The 15,368-nt window shown below is 44.9% G+C and overlaps 1 protein-coding gene across 2 annotated transcripts in view; it reads right to left on the reverse strand.

Moving 5' to 3' along the window:
- The window catches only part of LOC127585332 (protein lava lamp-like), a 77,982-nt gene that overhangs the window by 19,761 nt on the left and 42,853 nt on the right, over positions 1 to 15,368 (reverse strand). For both annotated transcript variants that reach the window (XM_052042715.1, XM_052042714.1), the window contains exons 18-22: positions 12,949 to 13,022; positions 11,838 to 11,922; positions 10,885 to 10,946; positions 9,594 to 9,658; positions 8,767 to 8,849 (exon numbers count right to left, since the gene is read on the reverse strand). In XM_052042715.1, the coding sequence (XP_051898675.1) occupies positions 8,767 to 8,849; positions 9,594 to 9,658; positions 10,885 to 10,946; positions 11,838 to 11,922; positions 12,949 to 13,022 (369 nt within the window). The remainder of the gene's footprint in view (positions 1 to 8,766; positions 8,850 to 9,593; positions 9,659 to 10,884; positions 10,947 to 11,837; positions 11,923 to 12,948; positions 13,023 to 15,368) is intronic.

A 15,368-nucleotide genomic window follows, 5' to 3' on the forward strand; every position in this document is an offset into this window, starting at 1 on the left:
TGACTGCATGGGTTTCCTCTGCCTGCTCCCAAGAACGTGTGCGTGGCAAGTTAGTTGACCACTGTGAATTGCCCCTAGTGTGTAGCTGAGTGGTAGAATCTGGGGTCAGTTGATGGGAATATAGGGTGAATAAAATGGGTAAGGGTAGGGTGTATAATTAGGTGTTCAACTCCTCTGGAGGGTGTTGAGGAGAACATTGGAGGGTAGAAAATGGGATTCATGTAGGATTAATGTAAATGTGGTCAGTGGTCAGCAGGGACTCAGTGGGCCAAAGGGCCTGTACCCATGACTCTATGAAACAGTGGAATCTAACAAAGGCTCCACTCACGAGCATCCCCTCCAACCAAACCCCCAAACCAACCATAGATCACGAAACTAGTCAAGGTCTCCAAGGGTAATCTCTCTACTGCAACATTGCACAATAATGTAACCAAACAATAACTGCTAATTTATGTCATACCATTTCCTGTTAGATAAGTAAGGGTAGAAAAGGTTTAAAATGTCAATGTACTCATTTACTTCAATGAGTCTTGGCAACATCGTTTTAGCTGTCAGAGTGAATCTATTACCAAACCGCCCCCATGTTTCAAAAGTCAAGTCAATGCATAAAACACGCCTGCAAATAGGACAATGCCTACATAACAAAGCAGCAAACTGTCTAATCACCAATATAGAGCTGTTGTTTCTCAATCATCCCTATCTAAAATGACAATGATTGCTTTGATGTGCATTATATGACAACAGCAGATAACTCATTAAACTGTTAACATTTTCATTGGCAGATTTCTACAGCATGCCAATAAACATTGTGTATGCAGAGATATTGTGCAGCCTGTTCTACAGGAGGGATGAAGTCAGCTCTGCTGAAGTTGGGTTTATTACCAGTCCAGGGTTATCCTGTAAAATCTAACAGCAATGATGTTTAAAGAAGGATCAGTTATGTAGTATGGGGTGGGGATTGTGTGGTGATCTGACCAGGGAAGGGGAATTTTTTCCTGAATGACATTAATAAATTCACTAAAGTCACTCAGTACCAGCCGTGCAGCACATTAGTAAGAAAGTGGACAACACAACCAGCACAAATGGGTTAAATTAGCAATGTTAGCCAGATGACCACACTGTTGAGAAATTAAGTGGAACTTAACCAAAGGAACTAACTATGTATCAGCTGTTGCTCAGTGGGTAGCACCTTTGTCTCCCAATCAAAAGGTTGTGGGTTCAAGTCCCACCCCAGCTCCTCAAGCCCAAAATCCAAGCCGATGTTTCCAATGCAATATGGAGAGGGGAATGCACAGTGTAATGGGGTGCGTCTTCCCTCTACACAAGATACAAAGGCACTGTTTCAATGGGGAGTTAACCTGGTTTGCTGGCCAGTCAACATCACTGAAAACAATACTGGCTTGGGAGCTTGCTGTGCATAATTTGGCTATTACATTCCCTCCGTTGTAGAGTCATACAACATGGAAATGGATTCTTGCAACCAGATGTCTACCTGAGGCAGTCCCATTTGTTCACGCTTGGGCCACATCCCTCTAAACCTTTCCTATCCATGTACCTGTCCAAATATCTCCTGAACATTATAATTATACCTGCTTTAACCACTTCCTCTGGCAGTTCGTTCCATATACCCACTAGTGTGAAAAAGTTGCCCCCCTGGTCCCTTTTAAATCTTTCCCCTCTCACATTAAACCTATGCCCTCTAGTTTTAGACTGCCCTACTCTGGGAAAAAGATTGTGACCATCTACCTTATCTATGCCCCTCATGATTTTATAAACCCCTCACCCCTCAGCCTCCCATGCTCCAGGGGAAAAAAGTCCCAGCCTGTCCAATCGCTCCTTATAACTTTCCAGTCCCAGTAACATCCTCGTGAATCTTTTCTGTACCCTTTGCAGCTTAATGATATCCCTTCTATAACTGGGTGACCAGAACTTGGCACAATATTCCAAGTGTGGTCTCATTAATGACTTGTACAGCTGTAACATGACGTCCCAACTATAAATGCACTGCAGAAATTATTTAATTGTTTGTAAGGTACCTTGGGACCTCCTGAGGTTGTGAACTATTCTGTATAAATGCAAGACTTTTAATTACGACAATAGTGATAACACTTTTCATTCTCACAGATCCCTGTCATCAATTTATAAACGTAGATGTATTAAAAACACTTTTTACTAACATACAATCACAGGAACTGCCTTTCAGTCTGCTGGTCCAGGACCACTTTCTTTCATACTACAGAACCCTCTGAAAGACAAGTTCAGACCAAGAGTCTGTAGACTTGGTCTGTACAGCAACCTTTCCACATCGAAAGATTCCCCCCCCCCCCCCCCCCCGGGTCACTTCCAGCAATCCCTGCTAATCACTGACCTTCAGCACACAGTCTCTCTCCACTCACCTGGTGCGTTCTATAGCAATGTGGATGAATATTGTTGAGTTAGACAGCAGTCATTTAATCAAATTAGTTCACATCAATGGCAATGAGAGAACATCACTGTCTCATTACTGAACTGAGGTGTTAAATTCACTAGAAGCTAATTGCTCATTGTTTTACAGCAATTATCTGCTCTTGGCTGCTCCATTGCTACACAGCAGATGTGGTTGGTGCAGCAGAGAGAGCAGGGTCATTCTTGACAACATGAGATGTTTCCCACTCCGCTAGGACTTGGTAACAACAAGACGATGACACAAATAAAAAAAGATGAGGTACTTAGTACAATTACCTCATTTTGGGTTGGAAGTCATAAACCATGCAAGAAGCCCAATTTTTCTTGCTGAAGGCCTGCAGAGTCTGGGGGAGACATTTGTTATAGATAGCAGTGCTGGGCAGTGCCTGGGGTCCACTGGGACACACTCATGAAGGCTTCAATTAATGACAGTTCCGTGCTGTGAAGAGACCCTGTAAAAATGCTTGTATCCCCAAACCTACCCATGATTACCTTCCAAGGGCAAGTGAAACGGCAAATCTATAAACATAGTATAGCCATTTTTCCCGATGGGATTTACGCTGAGAAAGCTGGAAAAGATCCCAAGTTGCTAATTTAAAAACAAAATATATTGGAAATACTCAGAAGGTCAGGCAGCATCTGTGGGAAGAGATGTGGCCTGACCTGGTGAGTATTTCCAGCATTTTCCATTTTTATTCCAGATTTCCAGCATCTGCAATTATTTGGATTTCCACATTGCTAATTCTTGGGTGGAGACTAAAAGATTATAATGCATTACTTCAAAGAGGTGAGGAGGGGTTGTGGGGTTAAATCCATTATTCTGGCCAATGTTTATCCCTTAACCAATAGGACTGAAAGTGACAATCTGCTTGTTTGTGGGAGCTTGCGGTGCAGAAAATGGCAGCTGCATTTCAACGGTGACCACACATCAAGAAGTTCTTCAGGGGCAGTACAGAGCTTTGGGACATCCCCAGCCAGTGCAAGGTGCTATATAAATGCAAGCCCTTCCCTTTTAATACAGGTACAAAATCATGATAGAAACTACATGTACTTGACATTGTTTAGATTGATCCTAAAGGGAGCTGGGTCCATACAAGCTGTTAAACCTTCAGCCAGAGGACGTGAAGTGAGCAGTGCGAATGGCAGTGTCCCTTATTCTTTAGAGCACAAGGAGTTTCTGCCAGAGTTGTCCACTTCTACAATAAAAACAAAGGACATTAAAATACTCAGAAGGTCAGGCAGCATCTGTGGAGACAGAAGCAGAGTTAACATTTCAGGCCGATGTCTTTTTATCAGAAGTGGGAACAAGTTACAAAACCAGAAAGGTTATAAATTGGGAGAAGACATAGGGGCAGAGAGAATAAAATGGATATCCTGCCCAATACATCACAGGCACATCCTCCCCACCGTCGGGAGTATCTACAGGAGGCGCTGCCTCAAGAAGGCAACATTAATCATCAAAGATCCCCATCATCCAGGCCATGTCATCTTCTTGCAGCTACCATCGGGCAGGAGGTACAGAAGCCTGAAGTCCCACACCACCAGGTTCAAGAACAGCTACTTCCCTTCAACCATTCGGTTCTTGAACCAACCTGCACAACCCTAACCACTGCCTCAGTATTGCAACAATAGGACCACCTTGCATTACAATGGACTTTGTTTTTTTTTGTTCTAATTATGTTCTTTCTTGGATAATTTATGTTTTCTTGTGAATGCTGCTTATCTGATGCTCTGGGCCTGTGATGCTGCTGCAAGTTTATCATTGCACCTGTGCGTACGCGTATTGTGCATATGACAATAAACTCGACTTTGACTTTGTTGACAGGTGGAAGGGTGGTGAAGGTTTGTTAGTTGCAGATGATCTGTCGGTTGGGGATGTGAATAGAAGGAGATGAATGAGAGCAGAGAAGCAGAGAGAGAAGGAAAAGTGTTAGAACTGGGAAATACAAAATACGGCAGAGGCTGAGAATCTGAAATGAAACAGAATGTTGGAAATACTCAGCAGGTGAGGAGAGAAAAAGAGACTTAACGTTTCAGGCCCATGGCCTTCCATCAGAACTGACCAATTCTGATACAACCTGGAAAGTCAGACTCTCTGAGGTTATTGAATTCAACATTAACTGGCCCCCCCATGCCCAACGCTAGTGCTGACAGCAAACTTAAGCCTCAAAGAACAGGATGGAAGTGTCACTGGAGCGCTAAGAAGCCTGATCAAAGTGGGAGCAGCTGGAAAACTCTAGCTGATTTATCAGATTTCTACCTTGGGGAGACTTGCTCACCTTCAGGTGGGTTACTTAGTTTAAATGGACACTGAACTTTTTGATGATCCTTGCACTGTACTGCTGCCACAAAACAACAAATTTCACATCATATAAGTCAGTGATAATAAACCTGATATAGAAATTTGATTTGTTTGAATACACTCAGCCAGCCACACGATGAAGGAACAGGACAGATAGTCAAAAGCCAAGTCACACAGGTAGGTTTTTATAGGAGAAAGAAATGGAGGAGGGGGACGGATAGGCTTAGGGAGGGATCTCCAGAGTTTAGGTCTGAGGGAGCAGAAGGAATGGTGAAGGAGATTAAAATACAGTAGGATTCAGGAAAAAATTTAATGGGTCTTGTCTCCGAGAGGGATGGATCAGATCGGGATTTCCCCTTGATTTAAATGTCTTATTTATTTAATAACTAACATAGCAGACGTTACTAATTTGGCTACCAGAACTGTGCTATTGCAGATATTCATTTAGAAGCCACATGTTTACTCGCACTGAATAAATCCTCAGCAGCACGGTTCAGTCACACCAGCCCTTCTTACCAATCTCTCATTGCAAGCACAAGTTTCTAATGCGTTGACAAGATCAAAGGCATTTGAAGCCCTTTGGTGATGACCTCAAACCTTTGTGTTACTTTGAACTCCTCCTTTTATGACGTGAACAGATGTTTTGAAGAGAACTTCCACTGCTAAAGCAGACAAGGGACACAGAGTAGCTTAACCTTGATAAAAGGACTGATCTTCAATGCAGCAGTAATATAGATCAAAATATTCAAGACTGAACAACACAGGTGGGGCAAGCAGGCGTGAGGCTGGGAGTACCGTGATGCACCCTCCGACCTGAGGCAGTTGTCACTGGGCACCCGAGACCCTGGCTGTTGCTGAGAGAGCACCCAGGCAGGGTTGTTCTCAGGGCTGGAGAGTGAGGGAGGATATTGGGAAGGACAGTAGGTGAGGCAGAGTGAGGTGAGGTGGGAAGGAGCCAGGCAGTAGCTTGGCAAGGGAGGATGGGGGTTGAAGGTTGGAGGGAGGGGATCTGAGGAAGGGCAGGAGGTGGTTATGGTGGAGGGGGGAGCTTAAGTAGGGTCAAGGTGAGAGGGGTCAGGGGAGCAGTTGGGGAGAGGGAGAATGAGGAGGCAACAGCGGACAAGGGCATCTGTGCCCTAACCCACTCACATGCACCTGTGTATGCATTTACTGCCAGGTACCCACACACTCAAGATGCTGGAGGAACTCAGCAGGCCAGGCAGCGTCCATGGAGAAAAACAGACGGTCAACGTTTCGGGTCAGGACCCTTCTTCAGGACTGAAGATAGGGAAAGGGGAAGCCCAGTATACTGGGGGGGGCGGGGGGGAGGAGGGTGGGAGCGGAAAGCAGAGCAGTGATAGGTGGACAAAAGAGGGGAGGCGGGGTGGGCACAAGGTGGTGATAGGTAGATGCAGGTGAGAGATAGTGATGGGCAGGTGCGGGGGAGGAGGGGAGAGCAGATCCACTGGGGGATGGGTCAAAGGTGTGGAGGCAGCTGCCCCATGGGGGGAGGAGAGGATAGGAAAAGAAATAGGTGAGGAGAAATAGACTTCAACTCCCCCTCCCACTCCATCACTGATATGTCAGTCCTTGGCCTCCTCCACTGCCAGGAGAATTCCAAGCGCAAACTGGAGGAACAGCACCTCATTTTCTGTCTTGGGATCTCACAGCCTAACGGCATGAACATTGAATTCTCCCACTTTAAGTAAACCACCCCCCCTCCCCCACCACCATGCCTCTTCTTTTCTTCCTTTTCCTAGCCTATCTCTCTTTTTCTCCTCGCCTAGTTCTTTTTTCCTATCCTCCCCCTCCCCCCATGGGGCAGCTGCCTCCATACCTTTGACCCATCCCCCAGTGCATCTGCTCTCCCCTCCTCCCCGCACCTGCCCATCTTTATCTCTTACCTGCATCTAGCTATCTCTACCTTATGCCCACCCTGCCTCCACTCTTTTGTCCATCTATCACTGCTCTGTTTCTCTCCCCTATCTATTGGGCTTCCCCTTTTCCTATCTTCAGTTCTGAACAAGGGTCCTGATCCGAAACGTTGACCGCCTGCTTTTCTCCACGGATGCTGCCTGGCCTGCTGAGTTCCTCCAGCATCGTCGTGTTTTTCATCTAGGTTCCAGCATCTGCAGTCCTTTGTTTATCTATTCACACACTCACCCATTCAGCTGAAGCCTGGTCTCCAGTTTTTTGGACCCCCTTGCCACTGGATGAAGACCATGGGCAAGTCCTAGTTGTGGTTGGTGTGCAATGGCTATCCCTCATCACAAGAAGTCACAGGCGGGCAAATTCCTCTTCCATGTTGAGTAAAATACCCCAAAGTACTGCACTGGAAAGAATGCAAAATCTGACCAAGACACCGGAGGGCAGGTTACCAAAAGTTTCAATCTTAAAGGTGGAAACGTTTAGGGAGGGAATTCCAGGGCTTAGGGCTTTGGAAGGTATGGCTGCCAAGGGAGCAGAAGCAGGCCATTCGGCCCATCGAGTCTGCTCCAAGGAAAAGGGAAAAAGAAATGGGGTGGGAAAAAAAGAGAAAAAAAAAACTATTCTAATCCCATTTGCCAGCCTTATCCCCATATCCCTTGATACCCTGACTATTTAGATATCTGTCTATCTCCTCCTTGAATACCCCCACTGATCTGGCCTCCACTGCTGTGCGTGGCAAGGAGTTCCACAATTTCACCACCCTCTGGGTAAAGAAACTTCTCCTCATCTCTGTCTTGAAACTGTACCCTCTAATTCTAAGATTGTGCCCTCTGGTCCTGGACACGCCCACCAAGGGAAACAGCCTAGCCACATCTACTCTATCCTTACCTGTCAACATTTTAAATGTCGCTACGAGGTCCCCTCTCATCCTTCTGTACTCCAGCGAGTACAGTCCAAGAGCCGACAAACGCTCATCATACTTAAGCCCTTTCATTCCTGGAATCATTCTCGTACAGTATCTCGTACAGCGCAGTTAGAGGGATAAAAGTTAAGGCTATGCAGGAGACCAGCATGAAGCCTTTTTGAAGCAAAAGCAATCATTGACTGTACACAGGAAACACACGAGTGCAGATTTTGGAATCTGGAGCAACAAACAAACTGTTCTCATTTTCTCAAAGAAAATGAGAACAAACTGTCACCTAACTACAGGAAGGATATCAGTAAGATTGAAAAAGTGCAGAGAAGATTTACTAGGTCTTCAGGAGTTGAGTTACAGGCAAAGATTGAACAGGTTAGGACTTTATTCCTTAGAGCGTAGAAGAATGAGGGGAGATTTGATAGAGGTTTACAAAATTATGAGGGGTATAGTCAGAGTAAATGTGAGTAGGCTGTTTCCACTTAGATTAGGAGAGATAAGTACAAGAGGACATGGCTTTACGGTGAAAGGTTTAGGGGGAACATTAGGGGGAACTTCTTCACTCAGAGAGTGGTGGGAGTGTGGAACAGGCTGCCATCTGACGTGGTAAATGCGGGCTCACTCTTAAGTTTTAAGAATAAATTGGATAGATACATGGATGGGAGAGGTCTGGAAGGTTATGGACTGGGTGCAGGTCAATGGGATTAGTGGAATAAAGTTTCAGCACAGACTAGAAGGGCCGAAGGGCCTGTTTTTTTTTGTGCTGTAGTGTTCTATGGTTCTATGGTTGGAGGAATCCAGTGGGTCAGGCAGCATCTGTGGATGGTCAACATTTCAGTTCCTGATGCAAGGACTCCACCCAAATTTGTTGACCATCTCTTCACCTCCACAGATGCTGCCTGATCTACTGTACATCATATGATATGGTATTAACAGTGGAGAAAAAGGCTGTTCTGCCCTTCAGATCCATACTGGTGTTTCTGATCCACCCAACAGTTGTGCCAATGTAGAAATACATCAAATTCTATTTAAAATGCATGAACATCCATAGCCAAGAAATTACAAAAGTCTTGTCTTAAATTAACCTGCAAGAACAAGAAATTCAAACTAACACTTCCAGCATATGGAAAAACAGCCTTGAGTATCAAGTGGTTTCTGGTGGACATCCACATACCTGTGTGAGAACTTGGGCGTCATTCAATGATTTCAGGGCAGTTTCCTTCTCTTCCTGCAGCTCAGAATTTCTAGCACTGTAGCCTGAAAAATACAAGGGGTGTCAAGACTTTAAGACCTAACACGGAATGAGGAATAAAGGGACAATAATTGAAGACAATTCCATAACTATCTAGAATTTTGGTTTGGAGAAAAAACACACACAGACACACACACACACAGACACACACACGCACACGTACACACACACACACAGACACACACACACGCACACACACAGACACAGACGCACACACACAGACACACACACACACGCACGCAGACAGACACACACACACACACACACACACACACACGCACGCACACACACACACACAGACACACACACAGACTTGAAATGCTTTCTACTGAGCCCTTGAAATGAAAGGGCTTAAGAGAGAAGGAGAGAAAGAGGAAAAGCAGTGACAGCTAAGAAAATGAGAAGGTGGTGGAGAAGAAAAAAGGACAAGAAATGGGGGGGGAGGGGAAGAATAAAAACTTATTGGGTTACTTGGTTAAAGAATTAAAGGGTAGTTGAGGAGACAGAGCAATGGGGTCTGAAAGTGCAATGCTGGCATGGCCCAGATGGTAGGGATCTTTGATGATAGATGTTATGTTCTTGTCGCTTGAACCAGTCCTGTCTTAGTTTCTGTGAGTACTGAGCTTAATCCATCTTGTGCAGGTGATTTAGGGGGATGGATTGGGTGGCAAAATGGAAGAAAAGTGACATGTGTACCAGCTAGGATGTAAATCATACAGCAAGACCACAGGCAGAAGGGAGGATGCTACCTTGCACTTTGGCGTTCATTTTCTCCAGAAGGGAGTCACAGCGATTACACTTCTGAAGGACATAACTGCAAAAAGGAGGAATCGTAGAGTTAGTTCCTTCTGGGGGGACTCTGGGGTAGAAAATTACTGGCAAAACTTGACTCATTGGATGTGGGCATCACCAGCAAGGCCAGCATTTACTGCACATCCCTAACTGCCTGAACTGATTGGCCTTAGGCCATACTGCCCTCGTGTCTGGAATCACACACAGGCCAGAACAGGCCAAAGACACCAATTCCTTCTCTGAAGGACATCAGTGAACCAAATGGATTTTGCAATAATCAAATAGTTTTAAGATTACTTTTACAGATGCTAACGTTTTACAGCTAATTTAATGAACTAAATATAAATTCCTTGGCTGCTGTGGTGGGACATGAAACAAAAGAGAATATGTGATGTTCAAAACCAGGGCTCCCAGTTATTGCTCCGGTAACATAACAACCTTGCTTTTGTTACCTTTTTTATAGACTCTAATCAGATTCCTCCCTCCATCAGATTCCTCCCTCCATCAGATTCCTCCCTCCATCATTTTAATTTCATCTGTTTATTTAAAAATGGTCATATTTATTGTGTGTGCTTACACTGTAACATCAACAATCATTTCTATCATTGTATGCACATTACTAAGGGCACAGCAATGACAGCATTTGGATTAAGGACTTAGAGTTTGCAAGTTCAAATCTCATCACAGCGAAGAATAACCATGATATATTGTCAGAGAAAACCCACCTACAGTGACAAGAACATTAATTTAGTTCCCACTTACACGATCTACTTGACTTTTTCTATAAATAAAGCTTACTTTTGTAAGACACTTTGCATGTTCTGAGGGAGTTTCAAAGCAATTTACAATCAGTAAGTTACTCTGGAATTACAGTCACTGTAATGGGTCAGAAAGCTGTGGGTTCAGGTCTCACTCCTGAGTCTTGAGAGGAAAAGTCAAAGCTGCTGATCCAGTGCAGCACTGGAGGAGTGCTGAACTGTCAGTAGTGCTGCGTTTTGGACAGGGAACAAACTCAGGGGATATCTGTGTAAAACTCCCATGGCATCTCTCAAAGAAGAGCAGGGAAGCTCTCACCATTCCCCTGGGAATTATTTATCCCTCAATCAACATCAATGAAACAATGATCAATATGAAGGACTTGCTGGGTGCAAATTGGCTGCTGTGTATCTTTCATCATTGGTCCCTCTGCTTGTGGTTCAGCCTTGGATGTTTTGCCAGCATGACATTGGCTACAACTGCAAGTCCTACCTCTTGTGTTCCTCACTCGGGATCTCCTGTTGAGCTTCGCCTAAGACTTCCACTTCTGCTAACTGAAATAGATCAATGAAGTCAGTCTAACATAACCTAGGTCTAGAAGTATAACATCAACAGCAGCAACAACAACAACAACTACTTGTGCTCATTGAGTCATAGAGTCATAGTCACACAGCACAGAAACAGGCCCTTTGGCCCAACTGGTCCACGTGAACCAGGATTCCCATCTGAGCTAGTCCCATTTGCCCGCGTTTGGCCCATATCCCTCTAAACCTTTCCTATCTATGTACCTGTCCAAGTGCCTTTTAATGTGGTAAAAGAGTCCTCTAATATGGTTAAAAAAAAGTTCATTGCAATTTTGCATGTCACAGGAGACTGAGGAGAAATCCTGTGGCCAAGGATTTGGTCATAAAGGTAGGTTTTAGAGACCTTTAAGAAGGATAAAGTAGAAGATGGAATGAGGTATAGAGAGGGAATTCCAGAGCTTGGAACCCAAGCAGTTGAAAGCAAGGTCACCAATGGTGGAGGGGTTAAATTCAGGGATCACTGAGTCCTGAATTAGAGGATCAGAGACCTCGGAGGGTAATAGGGATTCATGAGAGTTAACAAAATCTTCCAACTAAACCTCCTTAATTCTCTCCCCCCTGGGAAGTGATATAACCTGCCACCACAGCACCTCTTCATAACACTCCGTGCTTTTACCCGGAAACCCAAAAACCATTCCTAACTCCAGGCGGTGAGCACACGCAGACGTGTGTCAAGGCCAAGGGTAGAGCTTGGCTGTGATCTGCTGTGGCTCCCATGGTCAACCGGCTTGCTGCAACACAACTGTACAAGACCACCAATCACTACTGTCTGTCCTAAGCCACAGTGGGAGTCGGGAAGCTTGAGACAGGGTGGTGGTTAGTCAAAACGTGTGGGAAAATTGAGGAAAAAATATAACAAACCTTTAATTCCAATGCTGAAATCTTTATTTCGAATTCAGTCTTCTCTGTTCGTCTTAATCTTTCAAGCTGCCTGAGTGCATGCTCCCTGGAGCCACAGAGACATAAACTTCAGTAAAATACCCTGAAGCAACGTTCAAATCTTATGAGGTTTCATCACAGGACCTGTCATGGCACCCAAATACTTTTAATATAAATGAGAGGATTTGAAGACATTAAAAGGAAATGCTTCTTCTAAAGCGCCCTTGCTTGCTCCAGTATTCAGGATAACTGGAAATTCTGGAGCAAGTCCCAACAACAGAGAGGGCAAGGATAAGATAAGATATCTTTATTAGTCACAGGTACATCGAAACACACAGTGAAATGCATCTTTTGCGTAGTGTTCTGGGGGCAGCCCGCAAATGTCACCATGCTTCCGGCGCCAACACAGCATGCCCACAACTTCCTAACCCATACGTCTTTGGAATGTGGGAGAAAACCGGAGCACCCGGAGGAAACCCACGCAGACATGGGGAGAACATACAAACTCCTTACAGACAGTGGCCAGATTTGAACCCAGGTCGCTGGTGCTGTAATAGCGTTACGCTAACCGCTACACTACTGTGTACACAATAAGCAACCTTAAAGTCAACTGAACCAGCTGCTTTTAGCTGCCCAGCAGATGCAGTGCTTGAACCCACAGCCTCGAAGTTGGGAATCTCATATCCAGGTCCTAGAATTAACCAGCTGGCTAAACAGAATTTGTATCAGTCTTGTTAACATCAGCAGCTTTTAGTCAGTCTGAGGAACCCACTGAGCTCAGGAAAACAGGTTGACTTTAAAATCATGTCCATCACTCAGCAATTGCTAATCCTGCAACATTGATTCTTGTGACCGAGCTGCACTGATTCACTCAATGACATTATGGGAGACATTTCTCAACGTAGCCCATTAGCAGGGGAAAAAAACATTATTTCTCTCTGATCCGTGATCGGCCCAGTTTAGATCTGCCTCTGCTAATCCCACGGCAGTCAGAGGACAAGCACGAAATACATGCAGGTATGACACATGACCTTTACTTGCAACCCCAGCATGCCCTCCATCAGATGACAGGTGAATGATTCACTCGACTTACTTCTCTGTCACTTGCTGCTTCAGTGCGGTGACCAGATTTTCCAGCCTTTGGTTCTCCGAGCTACATTCAGTAAACTGCAGGACAAAAGAGTGCACGCTCAGCTTGGACAAGAGCAAGCAAAGGTGACGCCAACATCTGGTGGAGCATTAGTCCTGGACAGTGTGGAGCTGCTCAGGTGATGTTGGCAAATAAGAATCATACAGCACGGAAACAGGCCCTTCAGCCCAACTGGTCCATGCCGACCAAGATTCCCATCTAAACTAGTCCCATTTGTCTGTGTTTGGGTCATATACCTCCAAACCTTTCGGATCCATGGATTAGAGCTCCATTTGCCTTCTTGTGACTGCTGAGAGGGTAAATTCCAATCTGTGGGTTAGTTTGGTTATTGGTCATTGTGTTGGGTTAGGCTTGCTCACTTTGGATTTCAGTGACAGGGGGTTTACCCTGGGATAAGCGGTTACTAGTTAGTATTTAAATAAGGCAAAACTTCTTCACCCTTTGGGCCTAAAAACAAAAAAGTCACAGATGATGTAAATCCAAAATGTAAAAAGAAAATTCTACAAATTCTCTGCAGGTCAGGCAATATCTGTGGAGAGAGAAGCACTAGAACTGGGAGGAGGTGGAGAGTAAAGAAAGCAGGTTTTAAGAGCAGAGGAGGAAAGCTGTATTTTCTCCTTGTTCCCAAAAAAAGGTTATTGACCTGAAATGTCAGCTTTGGTTTCTTTCTCCACAGATGCTGCCTGACCTGCTGAGCATTTCCAGCATTCTCTGTTTTCACTTCAGATTTCCTGCAGCTGCGATATTTTATTCTTGTACTCAAAAGGTGAAGAAATTTCACCTTATTTCGGTCCTAACTAATCACCCCTTATCCTAGGATAAACCCTCTGTCAGTGAAAGGCAAGGTCTGTGTCAGGGTGGAAGGATCAAATGACAATAGAGGTGATAGTTCACAGTCACTAATACCCAGAGGTGGTGAAAATGCAGATCGATTACTGGAATTCTCTAGCCCAGAGGAGAATTGGAAACTCAGTAACAAACAATCTGCTGGAAGAACTCAGCTGGTTGAGCAGCATCTGTGGGAGGTAAAGGAATTGTCAACATTTTGGATCAAAACCCTGCATCAGGACTGAGAGCGGAGAGGGAAGCTAGCCAGTATAACGAGGGAGAATGGTGAGACAGGGGCCAGAAGGTGATTGGTGGACCAGCGAAGGGTGAAGGATAGAGGGCAGATGGAGCCGGGTAGGGGAGGGGGAGGGGTGGAGTCAGAAATGGTCCAAGTGACTTTGAGAGCAGGGTGAAAGTTAGCAGCGAAGGTGATAAAATTGACAAGTTCCGCACGGGTGCAGGAAGCGGCACTGATGCAGTCATCGATATAATGGAGAAAGATTTCAGGAATGGTTCCAAAACTTCTCTGGCACAAGGACTGTTCCACATAGCCAACGAAAAGACAGGCATAGCTCAGGTCGAAGCGAGTGCCCATGGATATGCCCTTGATTTGTAGGAAGTGAGAGGAATTAAATGACGTTGTTCAGAGTAAGAACAAGTTCAGCCAAGCGGATGTGAGTGTTGGAGGAGGGGAACTGGTTGGATCTTTGTTGCAGAGAGAAGCGGAGGGAAAATTTCCAATTGAGTTTCCATTGGGAACTCCGTAACTGAGACCAAAGGACTTGACCCATTCTAATGCAACTATTTGTAAGTAGGGAGATTGGGTAAAATAATAGGAGGATCTTGGTGCTCAGTGATCATGGAAGGACTCGCTGTTACACTGTTCATCACAGAAAGCTAGGTTGGTGCTGCTGGGAACTCCAGATACACCATCAAACAAGGGCCCACGTGCTGTAACTGGTTCATGAGCTGGCCAACAAACAAAGGAATCAGATGTGTCACCCCAATTCTAAGGCCTCAATCAATGGAGCACAAGTGGTTGTATAACATACAATATAAAGTGATCACATAAAAGCTCACATCGTGACTAAGATGAGATAAATAAGACTGCTTATGCTCTGCTACAACATCTATGGCACAGTGTCATTTTACGTGGAAGTCAAAGAGGTCTCTTCACACAAAAGCACAGCAAACATTGATTGTTCTGTGATGTGACTCATCAACAAAAGGGCTTTTTGTTTCCTGATGTACCATTTGTCTCCTATTCATCAGAAGCAACTTGAACAGGGGTTGCTGAGGTGGAGCAACTGCATTTTAATATACTCGTGTTGTTTAATCATGGGTGTGGTCATTTGGAGTTAATCCAAGAGCCAGCTTCAATGTCAAAGCTTTCACACACACCCTAAAGCCAATTTGGCAGAACAGGTGTTAGTCAATTAGCCTTCACAGGGCACTGTGACTTCAGGGTCATGCTCCAGACATAGTTTGTAGGCTTGTATCTCAAGGTGATCAAAATGCAAAGGGGTTGAAGATAA

Source organism: Pristis pectinata, chromosome 32, assembly GCF_009764475.1.
Source record: "Pristis pectinata isolate sPriPec2 chromosome 32, sPriPec2.1.pri, whole genome shotgun sequence".
NCBI lineage: Eukaryota > Metazoa > Chordata > Chondrichthyes > Rhinopristiformes > Pristidae > Pristis > Pristis pectinata.